The 26,653-nt window shown below is 40.8% G+C and overlaps 1 protein-coding gene across 1 annotated transcript in view; it reads right to left on the bottom strand.

The window, feature by feature from the left end:
* Window positions 1-530: 530 nt before the first annotated feature.
* TAFA5 (TAFA chemokine like family member 5) overlaps window positions 531-26,653 on the bottom strand; it is a 606,797-nt gene continuing 580,674 nt past the window's right edge. Inside the window, exon 4 of the mRNA XM_044996074.1 lies at window positions 531-2,739. Coding sequence (XP_044852009.1) covers window positions 2,731-2,739 — 9 coding nt within the window. The 3' untranslated portion in view covers window positions 531-2,730. The remainder of the gene's footprint in view (window positions 2,740-26,653) is intronic.

Genomic DNA, 26,653 nt, shown 5'->3' with positions numbered 1-26,653 from the left:
ACTTGAGACTGCTGTCACACAAACTAGGCTCATCCCCATTTCTAGCTAGAATGTACACTTGTCTCCAACCAGTAATCTAAACTTTTTGTGCTTTGTTACTTCTGAGCAGACCTTAAAAACAAGGACATATTTCTCTTTTGTTGAGCATTCAAAGTAATGAGAACATAGAGATATTAGATGAAATTTTCAAAAGTGACTACTGATTTTGAGTGTTCAATCTGAGATATGTTAAAGGGGCCTAATTTCCAGAGAATGGGTACTCGGCGCTTGTCTCAGACTGGGCACCCAAAAATGTCAGTGCCCAAAACTGTTAGCAATTTTACAAATGTAGGGCATTATTTCAATTTCCAATACTGAACATTTTCACCTATTTCATTGTGAGAATCTACTTCCCTGTTCCCCTACCCGCAAGCGCCCTCTACTGAAATTCTCTGTGTGACATCATGATCAGGGAACAAAAGTCTCACTTATAAAAGGATTTTCTTTATTTCCATAATTTAGCTGAACCAACACAAAACTGAATACTGTAAAGCAACAAAAATGTAACATCTTTAGTTTTTCTCTGTTTACTAAATAAGGCTACTACACTCCCTTTAAAAATAAACTGAAACAAAACAGAAAATTGGTGGAGTGAGGGATCTGGCTCTTGAGTTCTAGTAGTACAGTAAATGTATTTACCATCGTTTATTGCATGACATTTTAAACCAGACATTGGTCATTTATAGTGCAGTCAGTTCATAACACTTTTCAAGTGACTGGCATTGAATTGCTACTTTGATACTGGTCGAAAACCTTAAGATTAAATAAGAAATTCTTATATATTTATTTTACTCAAAAGACACAGTCACCTATAATTCATGGTTTCTGCAACCTGTGTATTAAATAAGCCTGAATAGTGGAACAGGCCTTACAAAAAAAAATAACCTTTTGTTTTTGTATTTTTTTATCTATGGTTGCTTGAACAGTCTCTATATATTTTTCTTTAGTAGCATAGAACTAGCATAGTACTAAAAGTTAATTGGAGTATTAGGTAGTATACTACAGTGGAAACTTGGAGAAATAGTTAAAACTGGAATACATTTGCCAGGAAGAAGTTAAGCTCATTTGTTGATTTCATCATATCAATATGTACCAGACATATATAGAAAGGTACAGTAATAGGGAGTGAGGGATCTTTTTATCTTTATTTCCCCTCTTTTCTATGCTGTCTCTGCATTAACTTTTCACTACCTGATAATGCCAAAAAAGTGGGTTTTTTAACGATGAGGTAAAACATTGAATCTGGGTCAAGGAACAGGCCGCAAATTGACCTTTATACTGTATTATGTAGAGGAGGGTGGGGAGAAGGACAGAGAGAGAGAGAGAGAGAGAGGGGGGAAAAAAAAACCTCAGTATGGAAAGCCATGATTAAAATATTTTACACTCTATTTTTACCAGTACATAAAGACAAAAAAAAATGCCTTCCAACAGTGCAATGGTTGAATGCATTTATGTAATAGAAACAACATTATTCTTTGCTTTTTCTACAGAGTCCTCTCTGGTCATGCTTTACATCCAGAATGTCCTAATGGAAGAAAGCAAATGACACCTGTCACTTTAGAGACAACTGAAGTAATAAAACACAACTTAACTCTGAACCATTTGTCATGACCGTCAGAGTTACCACGTTAATTGTTAAATAGGATTTTCTACAAATATACAACATATAAAAACTGTTAAATATATAACTTTAGGCTTTTCAAAATACATTTAATGATCTCTTTCAAACAAGTGTTACTTTTTTTTTTTCTTTAATTTGCTTTCTGGTGCTAAATGGTGTATCAGATGAGACATAGGCCACAGATGACCAAACATGCTCTTTGCAAATACTGTATTATCCAATTTTAACTATCAAAAAATGGAACTGTAGAAGAGGCATGTTTAACTGGTTAAAACTGAAAATTATTTTAGTACGAGAAAGTCAATCTAAGTACAGAGGAATAAAGGTGCCATGTAGACAGTTTGTAGTTTTTCAAACATACGCTGTTTTCTCTCCATGCTCCATTTCATTGTTTATAATGTGGTTTTCAAGAGTAATTTTCTAGTTTAGTTTTTACTGCAGTGTTCCATAAAGACTTCTGCTGTACAGGAACATCTCAGCTTTGTGAGAGTTGAAATCATGTCTTTGTGGAGACCACTCTACAATTTAACCCAGATAGCTCTCTTAACAGTAAGATTGTGTCCACTTTAAAATAGATTTTGCTCTTTGGTCTATTGTATATACTGAAAGAATAAGAAAATAAAAGCAATTCAGACAGTCCAGGGCACAAGAAGAGATTCTCTTTTGCACCTCAGTGTCCTCCCATAGACAAAACAGTCTTCTCTAAGGCTGATTGGGATGAATACTCTTCAGTGCAGTAGACTCTTCAGATCAAAACATGTAGGTAACATCAAGTCCAGCAGTGGTGTATAACGCAGATGAAACGTTAACCATGAACTTTTTGTATTGCTAATGCCCAAGCGTATCTCTTATATCTATATTCCTTAGTCCAGTGCTCCTTAGAATGGTAGAACAGACTTTTAGCTCATAATGTAGAGGAATTATGCTGTCTTTTATGAGATATAGAGAAACAGACAGTTGAATTGATGACATATAATGGATGATGATCCACAGCAGTGAAACTTGACTAAGGTAAGTAGCTCACACAGAACCTAGACCACTCATACGAGAATTCTTTGCTGCTGCATTTGTCAGGAGACCTGTAAATCAATAAGAACAAATGAGTCAACATCTTACTCCACACTTTTGGTTATCTTTGCTGCCCATTATTTCAAAATATACTGTACTATATATTCCAAGGAATATATATACTGTATATTCCAAGGAACAAGTTAATGAATTGGAAAATATTTATTTGTTACTGCAAACATTTTCTCTGGGAAAAAATACTGACATAATGTATATATTTTATATGCTGTACGAAATTTTAACCATGATGTCTAGTTAAAGATTAAAGTTCTATGACAATGTTATGAATTAATAGTTTACAACAGCTTAACTGTTACTGTCTACTAAGCCCCCTGCCCATCCATTTTTCTAATAATTTTACAGACTGCTCTTCCTTTTGTATTAAGTTACATATTAAATGATCTAATAAATACTTTATTATGAAGTTTATGATTCATTCTATCCTGTACAAAAGGGAATTTGATAAAAACTGAAATCCCAAAGTATTTATATTTAATAAAAAAATGCAAGTATTTTTCTACTAAGGGCTTCTCTGCTTCTAATTTCTCATAGCATTGTTCAGCACACTAATTTATTCAATACTGCCCTCTAGTGATGCCATTACAAGTACAAATTAAAACAAAAGTATATTTATGATCAAAGTAGTTAGAAACTTGTTTTAATTATAGAGGTATAAAAAAAATGAAATTGTAAAAAACATTGCCTCATGAACCTCAAGAAAGAAAAATGTATTAGAAACCATTGTAAAATGAAAGGAAAGAAAAAAGATAGTAGCTTGAAAGAGAAACAACAGAACAAAATAGTGCACACAAAAGATAAAATGAGAACAATGAAAAACAGCATAAACACAAAAGATAAAGAAATGAAGTATTTCTATGACAAGAAGCCTGTTGGACAAACTTACCAAAAAGTATCAGTTTATAAATTGTTTCTAAAATACACAGGCATTGTTCAGAGAAAAATGTTTTGAGGTGTATTAAGGAAATATGAGTACTACAAAATGCTGTTTGACTGTTCAAACACTACCTTCTTTGTTTCCGGACATTTCTCAATAGTTAAAATTCTCATTGTTGAAAGAAATACCAAACATAACTCCAGAAAATAGTAAAAGTGTATGCGAACGAGCAAAATAAATAAGAAAATCCAATTTCCTTGGTTCAAGTCGTATATGAAATTTAAATTTATTTTTTAACCTACCCCTTGGAGAGGTAAATGAAAGAAATACCTGCCTCCAAATCAGTTTAGCAACAGCTTGAAACATTTCTCTCTCTCTCTCTCTCTGTATATATTTTCCCTATAAGGCATAAAGTGTATTTCACAGATTTCTGCTTTTATCCTCTCACCTTTTCCAGGAAAAAACACCCCAGAAATCTTGAAAACAGCCTTTTCTTTTCGGACTAGTGATCAGATCTCCAAACCACATGGCCTCAGACAGGCTGAAGGCAAAAAACCTGGATGATTATTGAGGTATATTCTCTTGTTTTATATATACATTCAGCAAGAAAAAATTATGTTAAAGTTCTGCTTCAGTTTAACAAAAAATTATGTTAAAGTTCTGCTTCAGTTAAATGTTTTGTTTCCCATTTACATTCCTTCCTTCCTCCCATTGCAAAGGTTTAGCATCAGTACAAAATTCTACAGTCTAGGAATATTTTTTATGCAGGATGGCACATGAAGCTAGAGCTCTCTGACTTATTAGGTGAAAGTAAGATACTATTCTGTGAAGAATTAGGCTGACCTAGCTCAAGGTTTTATGAATTATACTGGAATGACCCAAAGTTAAAAGCAACAGCATAAACTGCTGATAGATTGGCATGTTCACTTTTTCAGAGTGATCTTCCATACTGTGGGTCTCAGTATGGAGAAAGATTCAGATCCAACCACACTCATTTGCAGAAACCTACTGCTTTGTTATTTCATGCATTTAAAAGTCTCCTGCCTTGCTATCCCTTTGAACATTCAGATTTGCTGTGTGAATATGGTATCAATGCTTTAAGAAATAAAATGAGAGGAGCAGGAAGGATACTCCATTGTAAAATGCTAGGGTGCGGTGGAGACAGTAAATTGAAAGGATGGAGAGAGCATAAGGAGGAGAGGAGAGATTGCATCTGCATGCTATCCTCCCTTCTCTTCATTCTTCATGATCTACAAATAATCACCGCACCCCATACAAATTAATAAAGAGAAAAAAGTAGGCCCCTAAATGACTGGAATAAATGGAATTCTTATACCATATACCCTGGTAGCTCAACCCTGCAACCAGACCCCTGGTGTTGGAAAATGAATTTAAAGGAAAAAAGAGATACTCTATAAAGTTGTTCAGAATGCCCACTCTGACTTATCTTCAATTCCTCATACAGCTACTAATTAGTTTGACACAGATTGCAGTACAAGTTATAAACTAAGTAACAAAGATTGTAAAAGCTTTTAGCAGTAGAGGATGCTTTTGGTTTTCTAATCTGAAACCTTGCAGCTGAAGTAATAAAATCCTGGGCTCCAATTCCCTGGCCCAAGCTTCAACCCTGGATCTGCTTATGTGTTCACAGGTCCAAGTTAGGAATGCACAATGAAATCCTCACCCTGGTGAAGTTAGTGGGAATTTTGCATTGACTTCAGTGGAACAAGAATTCACCCCAAGTTTTCACAAAGTAGGTTTTAAGTCCTTCTAAAATAGACTATTTTGCTTTGCTTGATACACTTCAGGCAAAGAGTGCTGGCAGGGATAACGCTACCTTTCTGTTGTTTCCTTTCCCTAGTATAGTTTGTCTGTGTTGCTGCAGAGATTGCATTTTCTGAATGGCATACTGGAAATATTTGTACCCAATGCTTAGGGTATTGATAAAATTATTATAATCTGCGTTAGCAGCATACTTCCCAGCCAACTATTGATAAAATATCACCCAGCAGCCCACTAGACAGAAGGATCCCACTCCCCACCAATAAGTAGAATGTAAAGTGAAGGGAATATGGGAAGGTTGTCTCCCCTCCTCTGACTAGTCTTCTTCCTGTTTGCAGAAAAGAGGCTCTGTTACATCTCAGCCTCCTGCAGAGTTTCCAAGGTCCCTCCCCAGTTGAGGCAGAGCTACTGCAGTACTTACACTCCTCACAAGGCCTGAGCTCGCATTCCTGTGCTTTGTAAATACTCCTCTGCCAGAGCACTCACCATCCTTGATTTAAATTGTAAAATGCAAGTGGGTGAATGGATTTGACAAGAGTTGTCTCAACTCTTCCCCATCACTAGGGAATCCCTAAATTTTACACCTTTTCCTACGCTATGCACAACGTGATCTTATCCTACTGTTAGCACTGTGATTTACAAAATCCTCTACTATGAGTCCTTACTCCACCCTGCCTTACATTTCGGTTTTAGCTGATACTAGCAGGTTGTCCCGAAAGATACCTCCCCACAGATTATTGAAGCAGTGTGCTTCACAATGGGTTTTTTATTGTATTACATAACTATGTATTTATGTGCATATGCATGTAGGTAAACTCCATAACATATAAAGGGACCACATTTTGTCTCTGCAGTCAACTGAGAGGGCAATTATCTAATAATATTTAGATACCTACAGCCTGATCCCAAAGCAACTGAAGTTAATGGGAATTTTTCCATTGACATTAAAGGAAGTTTTTAGATAGTTTTAATGGGCTTTGGATCAGACACCATCTGCACTTGCAAGTAACTGACACTCCAGTGGGCTCAAAATTAGAGGCTATTTTTAAAAAATGGCCCAGCACATCTGCCTCTATACTTCTTACAGTAAGAAGATCATAATTTGGGAAACCCTTGAACTTGTCAGTCAGATACATTGAACTGACAAATGTCTATCATTTTTTAATTGAATCTAACCACCATTGTACTGTATCTAAGCTCTGTGTGTTTATATGTAGCTACATCCAAATCACCCTGGTGGCAAACAGACAATATCCTGTGAGCAAACCTTATGGAATTAAGATAAGCTTTAGTGAGTTAAATTAAACCTTACTGAATTAGCATTAATATTTTTGACATACATTGAATTAAAAACGCATGTATGTACATGTTGTTGTGGCATTGTATGTACCTTCTCTAGAAAGAAGGAGGGATGCTAATGTACTTCTTCCATTATCAACCCTTTGAAGTCACTCCCCTCTGGGAGAAATGCACAGTTCAAACTGGATTCTTCAGAGAGCATCAGACAAAGAAAATACTTTTGATAAAAGACTGGGGTTAATCTGCCCCAGGGGCTTCTTCCTGTTCCAGCAAATAGACAGGACCCGTGGTCCACAGAGGGCCCCAATCCTTAGGGGAGGATTGGAAGAAGTTGTCCTGCTGGGGCCTCATAAGACTCTGTGCTTGTTCTGTGCTGAAGCTCTGATGAACTTGCAACACGACGATGCCCCTAGCGTTGGGTATTAAAAGAGTGCATTTGCCAGAGCCCATGTAAGTATTGGGATGAACTCTGGTAAGCTTATTAGCATCTGTGCAAGTTCTTTTATTGTTATTAATATGTTTTCTCTGTAATGCTTGTAGGCTTGCTTAGAAAGAGATGTGTGGTAATTTATATCAGGAGCAATTACACTGTTATCCGTCTCTGAAGGGAAAGCAAGCAGGTGTCCTAGGGCAACCTGTCTGTGCTGGGAATGACACAGCGAAGGAAAGGCAACTGTATAGTCTGGAAATACGCCAGTCAAAAGAGAAAGAGACACATGTCTCCAACCAAAAGAGGCAACAGTTGGGGAGCTGTAAGCTGAGAGTGGGTGCCCTGGTGTACCACTTCAGGGAAATAAAGCATGCAATTGCCATGAACGATGACAACTCTCATCTACAGTATGTCCCATGGCATGTCAGAGAGAAAGTAGTGAATAACTTGGCAGCCTTTTTCCTGACTGTCTTTTAAAACATTATTTACAGTATAGGAAAGACCAAACCAAGCCATTCACATAGCGACAAAAATGTTATTATAGTTCTTAGATGGTTTAACCATTTCTGTTTTATTAAAGCAATTCTAACACACTGAACTTGATTCTTCTTACATACTTCCATGGGGAGGAGGGAAGAGTGGGGGGAAATGCATGACTAAATGAAGTATAAAACTAAGAAGAGTTAATGCTTCATTCTTGATAGCAAAGACAGATATTCAATGAAAATGAATTATCTACAGAGGTTGGAAATGTGTTGTGCATTTCTTACCTAAAGTAACAAGATGAGCTTTCCACCAAAGTAGCCGTCTCCCACCATAGTAACTATGCTCTGAACTAATGACATGTCTGGGACTCTGATTACAAACCAGCAAAGGAGGTTTGCAAGAGATCTCTGAGCCAGGGCTGAATTTTCGAGCATGATTGAGCTTTTATTTCACATGGAATCCATACACATGCCAAAAATTCCACCCAAATCTTGCCAAAGGTTTGGCAATTTCACCTGGGTTGCACTCTCAGTTTTCAGAAAGAAAGTGAAAGTCAGGGAGTGTGAACCAAAGCTGGAGTTTTCTACTGTGACAGCCAAGTGCCTAATTTACATGAACTCAATTGGATGGCTAGCGGAAGTAAGGACAAATCCACTTCCCCGTTGTCTTTGCATTCCAAAATGCCAGGTCTAAACTGACTACTATTTGTCCAACACTACTTTTTGGACCTTCTCCAGAGTCCAAACAGTTAAAGTGGTCATTGGGGGGTTTACGTTGGGTAATAGATAAAATGTTTGTCCTGCCCACATGTTTTACACTTTCAATTGCCTTTCAATTGCCACAGTCTTGCTCCATCTACCTATTTTAGGATTTTATACAGAACTCATCACTGTAGTTTCTAAGCACTGGCTCCTCTTGTTTCTTGCCTGGATTACAGTCTGAAAAAAAAGCCCTAATAAGATAATTTACAAAGATGAATACAGGTATCTGGCCAGTCTCTGCCTCAGAAAACGTATTCATAACGGAAACAGTTCCAGTGCTTTGTAGCAATTGACTGCAAGACAGATAAATAGCATGTCTTTGCCCTCTGCTGCTGCAGCTGTCTGTTCTAGGACTCAGAATAACCATGCATGAATAATACCACAACAGAGATGGAAACCATTAAACTCCCAAGAAAAACCTGACACTGCCCTGTAAGGCACCTCAGTCTTCACAGGAATAAAAATGTAAATTTCTTGTGATGATCCCAGCAGCAATACCATCCTGTTGCATTTACGTGAACTGCCACAGTCCCTGGTGACAATTTATTCAGTATTGCTCCTTCCCTCCACTTTCTTCCATGCTATTCATTTATGCAAATTGATTTTTCAATGTTCACAAAAGGACAAGTTAATCTAACTTTAAAGTGACTATAGCTATTAGAACAAAAAAAAAAGCAAAAAAAAAAAAAGCCCCAGCATGAAGTGGTTTATTTGGAAAAGATTTACATTTATTATATGTCACTGAACTAGCCACCAGGCAGGCCATTTTAAAGAATTCAACAGTGTTTCGCTCCCGCTGTATTCAAAGTGTAATAGGGTAGGTCATACCTACTGAATGTGTTTGTGGATGAATGTCTATAAAGACCAGCCTCACACATTATGTAGTCCATATCCAGCCATGCTTTCCATACATATATATTGCTTTTTCATAAGTTAGAAATCTGGAGATATCTGTATCTGTTAGTATTCTTCCAAGAAGATTTTTCTTTAGCATGGATTGTTTGCTTATTTTACATCCTCTGTTCAAATCAGTGACAGAAAGGAAAAATGATTTTCCTGTGGGAATAGAAAACTAATGTGCTAATAACAATTGGCTGTGGCTCCTATCGCTCTTAGTACGTTTATTCTCTCCCCCCCCACCACAACCATTTTCCTAATATCAATAATTTTACCAGAATTCAAATAATAGATGTGCCCAGTATTTTTCTTAAACATCATTCCCGCTTCCCCCATCATGTTTTTTTCCTTCCTTTTGTATAAAAGTTATGGTTATATTTCTCTTCACCTTTTGGGGATTTGTTCTTATGAAAACTTTAAATGCATTGGGTGTCAGTCTGGTACCTTTACTCAGGCTGTATTGGACCTTACTCTTTGAAATTAATGGGACGACTCACAGAATAAGGTGAATAAGGGTATTAGAACCAATTCTGCAGCATGAGTAAGGTTATTAGAACCTGCCCCACTGTTGATTGGTGGCATAGCTGACACAACCAAGTGCCAGTGTGGGAACCCTAGATTTAGAAGGAACTTTGGTATTCCTGACTCAGGCATGTCTTGGTGATGCTATATCTTATTTCCTATAGAAAAAAGGGGAAAGAGGCAGGTTATATTTCATACTACATGACTCCATAGGATAGCCAGATAATGGAGCAGCATTGATAGATGGTCTTATTAAGACTATTCACTGAATGTCCTTGCTGGGTGTGGATGTGAAAAGCTGTGATAATATTTCAGGAGAAGAATTGAGGTCTAATTGAGAAAAAAACCCACAAACAAACAGGGAAAGGATGTGTGGGGCTGTACATGAAGTACAGGGCTGGCCCAGTACAGAGTCATGAGGGTTCTGATCAAAAAAGATTCCCAAACAGCTTCCCTCTAACATACTCTTTGGCCTTCCTGGTCAATGACAAAAAAAATCCTGCCTCTGAAGAAACAACTTAAACAGACACTGTCAACATGAGAAGCTCTTTTAAACTGACTAATTTAAAATAAAGACTGTAGCTTCTAAGCAGTGCAACCTGATTTTATTTTTAAAATCCTTAAAGGGCATTTTAATAAGAGGTTTCCTGCTCCTCTGCTGATGTTTAAAAGTGTCTTTTACTAAGATACAGGGAAAATTCAGAAGGTACCCTTAAAAAAGTCCACTCAGTTGAAAGATTAGACTAAAATTCCCTATTTTAAGGATAGAGAACTGGTACGATCTTCCATTCCAGTGGAACTTTCTAAGTAGTGCTGTCAAATGCACAGAGTAGACTGGGGGAAAAAATGAGGAATATTCTCCTACTATATTCCTTCAGTTACAGTAGTCTTATGTTTCACGTGTAACTATACTGGGTATAGAATTTTCAGGCACAATGTGATATGCAAGTTGATCGTGTCCCTTTAAATGGAAAAATTATCTACAATAGTAGAATAATATTTCACTGATTTTGTGCATAAAGAGCCTCTTGTTTAATCACATAACGATACTCAGCAGTAGAGAGAAGCCCAAACTGGAAACTTGAATCTGAACCCTTTTCAACTCATGAAAGGAGGTAGTATTTGAATTAAAACCCGCCATCCAGCTCTCTCTGTGTGGTCTGCTTAGATTGGAAGTCTTTAGGTCAGCGATCTGTTCTATCCTGTAAAGCACTAGTTCACTCTGGAGTGCTGAACAGCTAATAACATTAATGTTACCTCAAACGTGGCTGAAATCTCATGAGAATTTCTCACAAGATGTAGCTGAATTTGAATCATAGCCCTGATTAAACATCAAATCCAAACCCTAAACCCTTGCCTGAACATAATCTGGATTGCAATCCAAATACTGCTTCCTTGGTGGTTCTGCCTGAAACAGTCACAAAGTAATTCCCTATAATATTTGCTCCATAGAGTGGCTAACCAAGTGGAATTTGTTTTGAGCAGAAAAGTGGTCTTGTGATTAAGACACAGAAATGGAAATTGGGAGACCTTTGTTTTGGACCCCTGGCTTTCCACAGACTTCCTGCAAGACCTTGATCAAGTCACTTAATTTCTCTGTGCTTCTGATTCTCCATATGTAAAATAGAGATACTTACCTACCTAAAAGGGCTGTTGCATTGTAAAGCATGTCGAGCTCCTTGCCAGGAAACTCAACACAAGTTCTTGTATTATTGTAAACTATGTTCTCACCTGAAGTTCTACTCTGTAAGGAATTTATCAAGCTATCCTAAAAAGCAAAGGGCTTCTTAGCAGGTATCTGATAAAACAGGTTCTGCATTTTATTGGTTAACTAAAAAAGCACATTGGTAATGAGTGTCTTTCATTAGGAAATCGGTCTGAAAAGACATCTCAGAAAGGACCTAAAGGTTTAGAGACCAAATCAGCCTCTTGGGGGTAAAACAACCCTGTCTTAGAAAGACTCTGATGACCTATGGGATACACATTATTTTTTTCTTATCTGAAGCCTAGAGAAGATCACTAAGATTAGGAGCATCCACAGACACAAGGGTGAAATTTAGGTACCAGAGCGGATAAATCAGTACTTTTCAATGCACCACATTGAGACATCAGCATCAAACAGCTGGGATAAATAAACGTCACTTGTAATCTAAAATGGAGCAGCAATGGGAAATGGTGTAGCTACATTTCTCCTAGAGGCCACTCTAATGATCTGGGTAAGAATCAAATACATTAAAAATAACCTATCCCTAAAGGCCTAGAGCAAGTAACTGGATTGTATCTATTTCCTCTTGTTCTTTACAACTGTATTAGGCATGAAGCTTTATGGAAAGTGAAAATAAGGAAGATATGTCACTGGTATGTGATTTGAAGTATGAAAAATGACCACTTCTCTGCTTTTCTTACTGCTCAGATACAAGCAATTCTGAAATTAATGTGATTGAAAATATACAAGAGTAGCCAGAGGCTTTCCTCTGGGTAGCAAAAAAATAATCAGGGATTATAATTCTTGTGATTACTTTTTTTTTTTTGAGGAGGCAAGATCAAGTTAACAATGTGTCTAAGGGTTACTTTTAATATAGTTTATTATATATCCATATCTATATCTATATACACACAGAGATATCTAAATATCCAGATCTATATATTGCAAGGACTGTTGTTTATCTCTGACAAGATCTACTGAAGATTTAACCTGCAATAGTATCACATCCTCTCAAAAGAAAAAAAGAAAAAAGAAAAAAGGAGGAATAGTGTGTTAACAGTGAAATATTTATTAAAGATAATGGTCTTTCATGGAGATAAAGTAAAGCTTCCATTGCTGCAATACTGCATCATTATCAAAGAAAGCATTGCATGGAGGGTGACATGAGATTTAATTGTAAGGTTAAAAAACAATCTCAGGTATAAAGTACACTGAACATACACAGATCTGGCATCAACTGAACTTAACAGATAGTCTTAAACAGCTACTTTTCCTTCTCCAATTAGAGCAAAGAATTGTGCAAGGGCATTCAAGAAGTGACATCTGATTGACAAGCAGCTGGTTTGGAGCAAGGTTGGGCTCACACTTGCAGTAAAAAAAATGGGAACAGCGATGTCCTGAGATTGATTGTGAAAACAGTTAAACTTTAATGAATAATACATCAGAAAAATGGTAGTGTTCTATTAGGTGGGATATTTAGGCTATTTCACCCATTAAAGGAGAGAATTCAGACTCATAATACGTGAGCTTTAGATAGGATGCTTTCCTGCGAGTGAAGGAATTGAATAATCAATGCTTGCCAGTGAGATATTATGTCTGGTTTATGTATTCCACATGGCAATTTCTTTTTTTAAAAAAAGTCTTGTTTGGCCTCATTCCAAAAATACAGTGTGGTACAGTAGGTCACTTGAAATCAGCAATCTTTACGAGCATGCCAGATATAGGAAAGAATCACTGGCATTCATAATTCAATGTGCAGAATTCTTGCCTATGCTTTGAGGATAGAGTCTGAGAAGTTATGGGGGCAGGGGAAGAGGAATGCATATATATTAGATAAAGAGGAATGCAAGAAATTTCTTCTTTTAATGAATTTTTATAGCTCTGACTGAGGCAAGAGAAAGAGCATGCTCTGAACTCACATAAGTGGGACTCTACGGCCACCCAAAGCATACACAGAAAAGACAGATAGTGGCCTTGAATGAAGTTCATGATGATGTGAACAGATACAAATGCGCACATGAGAGGAAGCACTCTCCTACCATCCTAGTAGACTGCCTGCTGCTGATCATAATCCTCACATTTAATATGGAGACTGGCAGGAGAGTTTGCTAAAACAGCAATGTCCTTTGTTTGATGGGCCAGTCTCCAGTACAGATTTCCAGAATAGCTCAGTGTCAGCACAAATTAGTTCAGCAGTTAACCCTGGGTTCCATTTAGGAGAACTTTTTCTGGATAGCAGCCCAATCTCAAAACTCTCCAGTCTAACAAATGGGATCTTACAGTTAACATTTTAATAATGTTTAGATCCTGGTTCCAGAGGCTTTAGAACTTTGGGCAAGTGCACCAGTTGTGTGCACACTGAGCCCCCATCCTCTCGATAATGGAATTATTTGACTACAGTGACATCTAATCCCATGCTTTTTTGAAAAAAGTTCACCTCTCCAAATTTGCATTGGAATAATACCTGTCATCTACAAAGAATCTTCATATTATATGGGCTAGTGGGGGACATGGCAAAGGAACCAATATCTATCTGTAGAAATATTAGATTTCTCTAAACTAAAGAATACATAAACACAGAGGGCTAAATTCTGCCCTCAGACATGTATGTTCAGCTCCTGTTCAATACAATGGCATACACATATGTGCATCTACAGGGAGTATTTGGCCCTTGTGTTATATTCTTATAATCACAGAGATGATTCCTATTTTGTAATATCTACATACAGTCATGTCACAGAGTTCTGACTTGTGTCTGAGTGAGAGGACTGGAAGGGGATGGGGACCATGCAGGGCTGAGGAGAGGAGGAGAAGGTATACATTCATCCCCAAAATTAGCCAGTGAAAACATTTTTAGTCTCCCAACAGCAAAGCAGACACATGGAGGGATTACAGTCCATGTAAACTTCTCTTTAACATTTTAATTACATTTAAACCTAAACACAAATTTGGGACGCATACAGTACAGTAGTTCAAAAACCAACCAGTGTGTCGCTGTCTATCAGAGGCAGAGCCCTGTGTATTGTGCAGCATATTGGATCTAAATTCTTTGGCAAGATCCCCAATACCCCCTGGTTTCTGTTGAATTTTGGCAAGGAGTTCTGTGGTGATCAGATTTCTGCAGCAGAATGGAAACAAATAGAAAAACAGTAAAAAATAAATAAATAAAACAAACTGGCAAACTGCAAGGAAATGTTAACTCTATAATTGATAACAAATTTTACATGAACACTACACATATGAGGGAAAAGACTGTAAGAAAGCAAACACAGTACAACTTTGAGGGTAGGGGGGAAGAGAAGCAACCTTCATCCCCCTACACACAGAACTATTTGGTGTTTGAAGAGTCACATCTCCTTCATCTAGTTCCATCTGTATCATAGTTAAAATGGGATGTGAGTCTTGCCTTCCCCACCTTTAAGGCAATTCTCTGTCATGCAAAGTGTGGGAATCCACACTCCCGCTCTCTCCCCAGCATATCTTCCAAGGGACTCCTCTGGCTCCCCATAGAACAGTTTCTCTGATAACCTTTCTCAGGCTGGAGGAGAAGTCCAAGTAGCTGCACCTCTCCTCAGTGGGACACAGCAAGTCCCATGCTACCATCAGTTGCATACTAATTCCCACTGTCACTCCATATGCATCATCGTCAAAAGCATCATCCTCTGGCTGAGCATTATCTCAGGGATAAGCCACGCTGATAGAGGAATAAAGGGATGAGAAACAGTTTTTGTGACTGGTGCCCTCCTGTTCCTCTGACTAATACAGCACACCACTACTGTTCTGCCAGGTGTGACTACCTAACAGAACAGGTAACAGTTTCTGTGGGTCCCTTATCAAGGAGGAAATTCCACTGCTATTTCTGTGACAAGAAATCCCAGGAGTCAATAAGCCCTGATTATAGTTAAGCATCACACTATATAAACAGTTTCATTACATGTGTGTTATAGTAGGTACTGCCAATTTGATTTTTAGAAACAACTACTCAGCCCTTGTTTTCACATTAAGAAACTGAAAAAAACAGCAAAAACTGGAAAATAAAGTAAAAATTATTGAGGTATTCAAAAATATATTGCTAAATCAGAGTACTATATGCTGCACTTTGCTCATACTAATGGTAGATATGGAACCGACCTTACTGTGTCATAAAACAGCTACACAGATGAAATGTAATGAACCTGAAAAGCAAATGAGCTTCAGGTGAAGACAGGAACCAGGATATTGTAGTGACAATCTCATTAGTCAAATCTGGTGTGGTACACTCTCTGCTATTTATCACAGTGCTATTTCTGAGTTCCTAATCAAATGCAAACACTCAACCCCAAGAACCCATTTAGCATGAAACTTGTTCTCTACTTTAGAACTTAAAGTTTTCTTTTTAATGGGAGCTTTAGTACTGTATTCCCCTACCCCCACTGTTCTTGTCAAATTAAAGGAAAAATACAAGGGATTTGAAAAAACCTCGGTGGCAATTTCAATTGTATTGATTCCTTGGACTTGTTGGGACTATAAGCAAAATTGTAGGAGGATCTCAATGTAGAAGGGAGAGATAGCTAGCACTGTGGCTTAGCAATTACAAGAGAATGCAGCCAAAATAAAGAGATAGGGCCTGAAGATTTAATAATAGCTCAGATTACATGATTGGTGAAAACCCAACATCCCACCATTCCAATCACCCTGATGTGCTACATTTTTGCCTTGTGAGAAAACACATGCTCAGATGCCTGGGGCCTCAGATCTGTATTTGATTCTCATTCCCAGGCTCTCAGTCCAAAAAACTGGTACAGGCTGGGATTACTGTGGATGATATCAGGGCTGATGGGGAGGGAATGTCTGATGTTGCTTACCACTGACTGGTCTAGCTGATTAGTGTGAAAGGTACAGAAAGGAGCCTCATTCAGGCAAAGGAGAGATGTAAAAAAAGGGAGAAATGATGCAAGGGTCTTGAGAGTGGAAGACAACGTGGGTGTGATCTCAGGATTCTTACAAGCACCATGCTGTGTACAGTGAATGATTCAAGAGGCTAGACTGTACCTTAAGGCACAGCCCTGCTGTGAAGATGAGGGAAAGAATGCTGCTGAGTAGGAGCTCCTCAAGGCATTGCACTTGAGGTCCATGTTACATTTACTTACAGCATCCAGCATGAATTCTCCCCTCCTCATGTGGAGCCCACTCTGCTTACCTTGTGGAGATGAAGGGCTGCTGTTGGTGCTGCCCTCAAGCAGTCGTTACACATACTGCTGATTCTGGCTTCTACATAGGGAGTTTGGAAGCTCCTTGTACTTTCTCTCCCACCTTGTGCAACTGCCAGGGCCAGACACAATCTGACCCAAAGTGTTTTTCATATTATTACAGTATATGTCCACTCATCTAACTACTTATCTAACTACTATGCAAATATAATAATATTACATAGCTCTTACATAGTGTTTTTCATCAGTATAGCTCAAGAAACTTTATAAAGGGAGTTAAGCATCATTAGCACCATTTTATGGCTGGTGAAACTGAGCCACAGGGAGACAATATATAATACCCTACAAAGTGACTGCATTCTTCATCGTTCATACACAAATCCCAAAAAGCAGAACAGTCACATCAATGGTTAATGTAAAATGTTTCGAAAATGATAATTCCATTTTAAGGTGAGCTTTTGCCAAAATAATATTAAACTGGCCCTCTCCTAAACGGCAGTGTGAGGTAGATATTCCACCAATAAAACCCACTCTGATCCTGGGACCCTTCGTTCTAAAACTGGCACTTTGATGAGCCAGAACTCTGACATCTGGAACTTCCTGGGCCGTCTCCAGATGGGAAACAATAATCCCGAGGTCATCTTTCTCTAGGATGGGCCAGGTGCCTAGAGCCAAAAACACTGACTTCAGCCGAGCAGTTTGCTAGCCAAATTCAGAAAGACAGTATCCTGAAAATGATCGTAACAGTCTTAGTGATGGCAATGTGATATTCACATATGGGATATACTGTTGTCTAGCAGGCCAAAAGCAGCACAAACAACATTTAAATGTGAAAAAATTAAGATGGCTCCTTTATGGATCATAAGTAAACATAATCCAGAAGATGGAGTTTGAGATTGATATTAATGTCAACAAGGAGATAAATATATTTTGATTTAAAGCCTGGTATGTGATTTGATCTGAAATCAGTGCCAAGATGCATCATAAACTGTCAATTACCATTTGCTGTGATAATTTGAGAAATTTGTATATTTAAATATAAGTATATTCCTATGCCACTCTGTAACTCTGAAAATTCTCCTTCCTAAAGCCACTGAAGCTGGCTTATTTCCCAGACATCTTGTTAGCAAATCCTCATCCTGTATGTGTGTGTGTGTGTACACACACACACACACACACACACACACACACACTATCATAAAATGTAAAGGTACAAAAAGGGCCAGGGGCCTCGCAGGTCTATGAGTTTGGGGAAAATGTACTGCTATCTCAAATTATATTCCCAACTAAGCTTTTAAGGACAACATTACAGAGATAACTGAGATTAAATGTTCTTTGAGTCTTTTGTCATTTTGAAATGAAGTTATCCATTTGTTGATTGAAGTTTCCACTACTTAATGTATTTTTCTCTGTGTCATAACCCATGATTATTCATCTGTGTAAAGTACAGCTCTAGCTCTCACAATTAACTATGTCCTGAAGTTTGGCTAACTGGTCTAGTGAAGGGTGTCCAAAGTATAGACAAAGGGAAAAATCAGGCAAACCGAGTCTTAAAATAAAGTCTATAGTTTCTTTAAGTTGATCAAAAGTAAATTTATTGTTGGTGTCCTGTGCTTGGGGGTCAAAAAGGTTGAAGTTCTGGAGTTGATTAAATCCTTGGTGGGTGAGAAATAAATGAACACAGATTCAAGTTTATTTTTATCTAGATTATGCACAGAGTTCCTTTTATTACATTGAACAAAGTGGAATAAAACCGTAGCAATATGTACACAAATAGAGCTGTCTACAGGACTTCAGCAAAACATAGCTCTGTGTCCAAGGTCTCAGGCCTACCTGTTTCCCTGTGTGCTCCTTCCAAGATTCTGTTCCCATTTGCTCTATTATGTTCTAAACCCACACCAGATATAATAAATGGTCTTTTGAAAGAATGTGTGTTTGGTCTGCCACTCGGGGGGGGAGGGAGGTGTTAGTTTAGTGGTTCTAGAGAAGACCCGCTAAATCAACCACTGATCACTCTCCTGTTGACTCCAGTACTCCACCGGAAGGAGAAGCATAAGGTAAGTCAATGGGAGAGTTTCTCCCATCAACCCAGCATGGTGTAGACACCACAATAAATTGACCTAAGATACGTCGACTCCAGCTCCATAATTCATGGAGTTGCGTGACTTAGGTCGATTTAGCCCCATAGTGTAGACTTGCTCTATGTCTCACTGACTTTCAGTGAGATTTAAGCTCCTAAAGGCAACATCCACAAAGGGGTCTTAGGCTCAGTATTGCAGCACCTACTTTTAGGTCCAGTGAAATCCCCCAGCTCCATATATGGTGCCTAGGGTCCCTATACAGTGCATGGGGAGAGGTAGGTACCCAGGCTCCCTATATAATCATGGGGAAAGTTAGACATGTGAGAATGGGATTCACAGAAGTCAGCAAGTTTAGTGGGGATCCACTAAACTAGCAAGAGTGAATGAGAGAACAACTCCATAGCCGAGTGGTTAAGGTGCTCTACTGGGATGTGGGAGAGGCAGATTCAAATCTCAGCTCCAAAAAATATTTAAGCATGTCACACAAAGTAGGACAACTTCAAAAGGAAAAATTGAGAAAGCCTCAACTCAGACTACCCCATAGCCTAGTAATTAGGGCATTAAGATGGGTTCAAGTCCTTGCTTTAGGGATTTGAACCTGGGTCTCCATAGCCTGGGTGAGTGCTCCAACCACCTGGCTATAAGAAATAAGGGAACCATCACCACCATTATTTTGTATGGGCCCTGATCTGGTAGATGTGGTTTTGGGTGTTCTCAAAGCACATTTACTGGGTTGGACCTCAAAGGCAAGACAGGCAGGGGAATGCCTCCTTTGTGAACTCCCACTGGGTCTTAGGCATGAGTCAGGTACGAAGCAGCTCAGTGGTGTCAGGACTCAGACAGCTTTGCATATGTCCACCAGCAGAAACTCAGGAGACTTCACTGGCAGAAACGAAGGTGCCTAAGGATTTTAGGCTCCTACCAGGTTAGGCAGCAGCTGAGCATGGGTTCTGATAATCTAAACTGTGGACACAGGCACCTAAAGTGGCAGTTAGGTGTCTATGTCACTTTTGAAAATGGAACGGAAGCACTTGAGGCACATAAGGCCTTTTGAAAATTGTTCCCATAATGGAGTAATTACTGTGCAAATATTACTCAGATGCATTACAGGGCAGGTCTGCTCTGAAAGTGATTGTAAGGATGAAATCATCCATGTTTTGTCTCAAAGAGATCCATATAGAAGGCTGCTTTTTTCCAGGGCTGGAAGTTGGAAAATCATCCTTTTTTTATGACCTGATCTAATTGGATATGGAATTAGTGAGACACAATAAACACAGAACCCTACAATGCTGTTTTTACAGAAGCTTTTCATAGCAAAAACACACTAAGCACTGAGAATTGAGTGTACACCTTAGGCTAGATTGGGCCCTGGTTTTACATAGCCCAGAATAAGGCCCTCCTTCTCTGGTGTGGAACTGGAAGCTTCCTTCACATCACAGCTCCACTGAGAAACCAGGAGAACAAAACAGATGGGTGATGTGGGAGAAAGAGGCTAGAACCTATCAAAAACATCTCCGATAATTACTGTAAGCACTCATAAGAGGTCATTCACTGATTAACAACCAGTAAACTTCCATGTTCCTGATGAGCTAGACTCATGCCATTTGGTACATTCATGTAATATGAGTAATTAAATAAAGAAATACGAGTTTTCCATCTGAGGTCACCTGTAATAGTCCGAGGTAGGGGCCGTGCCGTCTCAGGGGCCGTCGGGAGCCAGGCCGCCTCACTACACGGCCCTATCAGTCTCCGGGTTCTGAAGGGTTTTTGGGGTTCTGCTCCTCAAGCAGGGGCAGAACAGAAGGCACACCGTTCCTGCTATGAGTCCCAGCCCTCCGTCAGGGCGGGACAGCAGACACTATGTCTAGGCTCCGGTCCTGGCAGCCGGAGCTGAGCAGTTACAGAGTCAGTAAGCCCCAAGCCCTAGGTCAGGGCGGGGCAGCACACCAGAATCCAGGGAGCTCAGATCCCACTACAGGGCTGAGCAGCAGTCTACGTCTGTAAAACCCAAGCCCTAGCTCAGGGCGGGCCGCACACAGGAGGTAGGGCTCAGACCCTCAGGCAGGGCTGAGCAACAGTCTGAGTCTGTAAAGCCCAAGCCCTAGCTCAGGGCATGCAGCACACAGGAGGCAGGGCTCAGACCCTCAGACAGGGGCTGAGCACACAAAGTCACTAGTTTAAGCCCCAGCCCTCAGTCAGAGCGGGGCAGCAAAACAGCAGTTCTAGCTCAGGTCCTTAAAGCAGGAGCTGAGCAGTAATCATAGTTCAGGGCTCAGGTCCTTAAAGCAGGAGCTGAGCAGTAATCATAGTTCAGGGCTCAGGTCCTTAAAGCAGGAGCTGAGCAGTAATCATAGTTCAGGGCTCAGGTCCTTAAAGCAGGAGCTGAGCAGTAATCAAGTCAAGAAGCCCCAAGCCCTCAATCAGGGCGGGGCACCAAACACAGCAGTTCTAGGCTCAGCTCCTCACAGCAGGGGCTGAGCAACAATAAGAGTTCAGGGCACAGGTCTGTGCAGCAGGGGCTGAGCCAGCAAAAGTCAGTAAGTCCCACCCCTAGGTCAGGGTGGGGCAACAAACAATAGTCCCAGGGGCTCAGGTCCTTGTCCCGGGGGCTGAGCCAGCAAGAGTCAGTAAGTCCCAGCCCTAGGTCAGGGTGGGGCAACAAACAATAGTTCAAGGCTCAGGTCCTGGTCTCAGGAGCAGAGCAGCGGCATCAGTCTCAAGAAGCTCAGGTAAGGGCAGGCTTCTCTGCCTGAGTGCTGGCAGGAGGGGGAGTCTGCCACCCGTGAGTGGGGTGGCAGGGGGGACACAGGCCCACCCACTCCACTGTGTCCCAGCCCGGGGCCCTAACAGCGGCGTGGATCCGCTACAGTCAGTGGGGATCCTGGCCGCAACACACTGACATGGGCACATCTGTGCCCTCAGCCGGACAGGGTTCGGCTACCCCCGGGCTGCATTCCATCTCCCCCTCCTCGGGTACCTGCTCGTCGCTGGGCTCGGCAGCGGGGTCCCACACCATGGGTTCCTCGGCGTGGTGAAGGCGGTCTAGGTCGGGCTGCTCCTCCGGACTCGGGTCAGGGGGCCGCTCGGGCCGCTCCTCGGGGTACCGGGCTCGGGGCAAGCTCGGCCAGTCCACCTCGGGGTACCTGGCTCGAGGGAGGCTCGGTCGGTCCGCGTCAGGATACCTGGCTCGAGGGAGGCTTGGTCCATCCACGTCCGGGTACCTGGCTCGGGGCAGGCTCGGTCCAGCAGGAGCCCGATCAGGAGCGTCTGTCCTCTCCGGCTGCTGGGCTCCAACTGAGTGCTGAGGCCGGGCTTTTATACTTCCTGTCCCGCCCCTTGACTTCCGGGGGGCGGGAACAGGTGGCAGTGGCTCCGCCCACTGAGGTGGCTGTTCCGGTTCCTCCCTCTCAGGGGCCGTCGGGAGCCAGGCCGCCTCACTACATCACCAAAAAGGCATCAGTCATTCTCATCAGGTTACAGCAGCCAAAATGCTCTTGCATGCATATTTGGGGTAACAATGTGCAAAAGTTACATTAATTGTTTCCCCTGAGCTGGTTGTGTTGGGAATTAAGCCTTCGGTTTGGAGCAAAGAAGATCATCTGAAGTCATCGGTGTAGAAATTTTCAAAAGTGACTGCTGATTTTGGGTAGCTCAACTTGAGACTCTGGAACTGGGGCCAAGGAACTGGCTCATTATGTGTCTGAGATAGCAAGGTAGCCTTTCTATCAGTATTACAAGAGTTTTACAGTTCTATGAAATTACTTCATTCCATTTTTACCATACACATAACAACAAACAGTGTCAGTAGAAGGGCACATTTATGAACAAAAGGTCAATGTTAAAAGCAGCACTTTAGTGATCACAAGGACTTCTCTTCATTTAAAATAATGAAACTAAATGACATCACATTTAAAAACTGGAGCTCTCTAAAGGCAAGCAAGTTCACTGCAGGTGCCAGTGTTGATAGCCGGATCTGCTGAAACTGTTATAATTTCATGGGCTGTCAGAAAATATAGCACAGATTATCTTCCAGGAAAATATAGTATCTCTATTCATTACAGGTTAAAATACTTCACATAACTTCTTCAGATTTAAGATAAAATAACTTTTACTTGTATTTTGTTTTTGCAATTTTGGGTTCAATTAGTGGCCTCAAATAAATTTTAATACACCTCTACCTCAATATAACGAAACCCGATATAACACGAATTTGGATATAATGCGGCAAAGCAGTGCTCTGGGGAGAGTGGGGGCTGGGGCTGCGCACTCCGATGGATCAAAGCAAGTTTGATATAACGCGGTTTCACCTACAGTGTGATAAGATTTTTTGGCTCCCGAGGACAGCGTTACATCGAGGTAGAGGTGTAGTTGTGTTACAAGCTCCTGAAATGTAAGGTTTACAAAAAAGAGTGGATCAACTTTAGCTAACTGCTACCAGAAATTTCCTGGGGTTACAAAAAATTCTTGCCTTATTCCAGGAGCCCAGATTAGGTTTCACAGAAACAAAGAAAGATCATTAAAAAAATCAAAAACATATTTGAAGCATGTATATAAGTTACTTGATGAAAGAATTAATGAATTCTGCCAATACAGTGTATCTTCTAGGTTGATAACCTGGGTATTATTTTTTCAAAATCATAGAATCATAGAATTTCAGGGTTGGAAGGGACCTCAAGAGGTCAGCTAGTCCAACCCCCTGCTCAAAGCAGGACCAAACCCAACTAAATCATCCCAGCCAGGGCTATGTCAAGCCTAACCTTAAAAACCTCTAAGGAAGGAGATTCCACCACCTCCCTAGGTAACCCATTCCAGTGCTTCACCATCCTCCTAGTGAAAAAGTTTTTCCTAATATCCAACCTAAACCTCCCCCACTGCAACTTGAGACCATTATTCATAGTTCTTTCATCTGGTACCACTGAGAACAGTCTAGATCCATCCTCTTTGGAACTCCCTTTCAGGTAGTTGAAAGCAGCTATCAAATCCCCCCTCATTCTTCTCTTGTGCAGACTAAATCCTAGTTCCCTCAGCCTCTCCTCATAAGTCATCTGCTCCAGCCCCCTAATCATTTTTGTTGCCCTCCGCTGAACTCTTTTCAATTTTTCCATATCCTTCTTGTAGTGTGGGGCCCAAAACTGGACACAGTACTCCAGATGAGGCCTCACCAATGCTAAATAGAGGGGAATGATCACATCCCTCAATCTGTTGACAATGCTCCTACTTATACAGCTCAAAATGCTGTTAGGCTTCTTGGCAACAAGGGCACACAGTTGACTCATATCCAGCTTCTCATCCACTGTAACCCCTAAGTCCTTTTCTGCAGAACTGCTGCCTAACCACTTGGTCCCTAGTCTGTAGCAGTGCACGGGATTCTTCCATCCTAAGTGCAGGACTCTACACTTGTCCCTGTTGAACCTCACCAGATTATTTCTGGCCCAATGCTCTAATTTGTTTTGGTCCCTCTGTATCCTATCCCTTCCCCTCCTCCCAGTTTAGTGTCATCTGCAAACTTGCTGAGGGTGCAATCCATCCCATCATCCAGATCATTAATGAAAATATTGAACAAAACAGGCCTCAGGACCGACCCTTGGGGCACTCTGCTTGATAAATATACCATATAACAGGGGTCAGCAACCATTCAGAAGTGGTGTGCCAAGTCTTCATTTATTCACTCTAATTTTAGGTTTCGCGTGCTAGTAATACATTTTAACGTTTTTAGACGGTCCCTCTATAAATCTATAATATATAACTAAACTATTGTTGTATGTACAGTAAATAAGGTTTTTAAAATGTTTAAGAAGCTTCATTTAAATTAAATTAAAATGCAGAGCCCCTCGGACTGGTGGACAGGACCCGGGCAGTGTGAGTGCCAGTGAAAATCAGCTCGTGTGCCGCCTTCGGCACGTGTGCCATAGGTTGCCTACCCCTGCCATATAATATTTTCAGGGGTTCTGCCCTCTTACTTTGTGTTTTTATTTTTTTTAACTTACCAGCTTGAAGTGTTTATTGCATATATTGAACTCAAAAACGACTGATACCAAGAATGTTTCACAAGTACAATAATCAATTCCACAATATAATCCAACTGAATAATCAGATATAACACATGCTTTAAGTTTCAGTGGAACATACAGGGCAGCAGAAGGTAAAAGGCACAGTAGGTTACCTGCATACACTGAGGAATGAACCCATGACCCACTAATGCACATCTCTGAGTGGCTTTATTGCTGGTATAATATGGATTTTTTTCTGATTTAAGAACACTATATTTTTGTGGGCTTTACTGAATATTCCCTGCAGTTATGAAAAATAATTAAGTATAGCAGCTCCAGGCAGGGGCGGCTCTATGTATTTTGCTGCCCCAAGCACGGAAGTCAGGCGGCTTTCGGCGGCATGCCTGCAGGAGGTCCAACGGTCCCGCGCCTTAGGCATATCCGCTGCCAAATTGCCGCCGAACCCGCGGGACCGGCGGACCTCCCGCAGGCATGCCGCCAAAGGCAGCCTGACTGCCGCCCTCACGGTGAACGGCAGGCTGCCCTCCGTGGCTTGCCGCCCCAGGCACGCGCTTGGTGCGCGGGTGGCTGGAGCCGCCCCTGGCTCCAGGTATGGGGAGCAGCTCTGCATACAGTATCATCCCCACAAAAAATAAATGGGGAAAGATGGAGCCATGGTTCTGCCTGCTTCTCCCTCCCCACATTAACCAAGAGGTCAGTTCACTGTGCACAAAGAGGCAAGCGTGCTTTGCCCTGTAAAAAGCTGTACCACATTACTCCCTCCGCATATTGCACCAGAGGGGCATGGGAGTGTTGTTTGTGGCACAATGCTTCCTAGGGCTCCTGTTGGAGTTGTGCAGCTAACACTGAGGGCTGTGTCTTATCTAGGGCACATTCTAGCCCCAGATTACCACTTTTTATTGAAAGCTAATTTGGGAGTCCAGCCAGCGTGGCAGTCTAGTGGCAGAGAATGCAAGGCTTTCGCATGCTAGGCTGGCAGTGGATGGGAGGGCTGTGCAGAGACGTCCAACTCTGATCAAGGAAAACATTCCTACTCAGTCCAGCACTGCAGCATGTACTTAACTTCAAGCATAGGCTTTAATCCTGGTGAAATCAATAGGAACTAAGTACCTGCTTAAAGTTATGCATATGCTGAAGTACTGTCCTGAATGGTGATGGTGAATGAGAAGATCAGGTGATCTCTTGAATCAGGGCCTTAGGGAGAAAAGGGCAACTGATGATACTCTACAGCCTACCTCTGATGACACAGAGAGTTGCCCAGCTCAGGGAGGAGCAGTGCCAGACTCCAGCCAATGCCTGTATATTCTTCCTTGGGCTGAGGTCTTTAAAGTGGCAAGAAGAGAAAGATCGGCTCTTAAAAACACTCTTCCCCTCTTCCCTAATGCAGGAGATGGCAGATGACTTTCAGTTTTGTTTCCTCTTGGAAAAAGTGGAATTTCAAAGAATTCAGACATGAGCAAGGAGCTATCAAGTGCAGGAGCACGACCATCAATTTCATTGTGGCTTTCAAAAGCACTTTCATCCACAGCACCCCTGCTTTTTAACTTCCTTGCTGTATTAAAAATTATCCAAAGTCTGGTGGCATTTCATTTCCCTCATATATCTTATTTAATTAAAGAAGAAAGCTAAAAGCATCCGAGCTGCAGGTTTCAGTTTTTAGTGAGAGTTGTGGTTAGGCTGATGACAGAGATGATGGGGAAGATGCAGGAATTAAATAATTAATTATTTTTAAAACCAACCAGACAGAGCCCAGTGGTTTAGTGGCAAATACTCTGTGCTGCCATGTGGGAGACAGGTTCATTTTCTGCTCTAAACCTTTCATTCACAAGTAAGGCAGGACTTGACAGGATTTCCCAGGGGTAAGGAG

This window comes from Mauremys mutica, chromosome 1, assembly GCF_020497125.1.
Source record: "Mauremys mutica isolate MM-2020 ecotype Southern chromosome 1, ASM2049712v1, whole genome shotgun sequence".
Lineage (NCBI taxonomy): Eukaryota > Metazoa > Chordata > Testudines > Geoemydidae > Mauremys > Mauremys mutica.
Note: the sequence above shows the minus strand (reverse complement) of the source record. Positions and strands in the feature narration are given on the sequence as shown.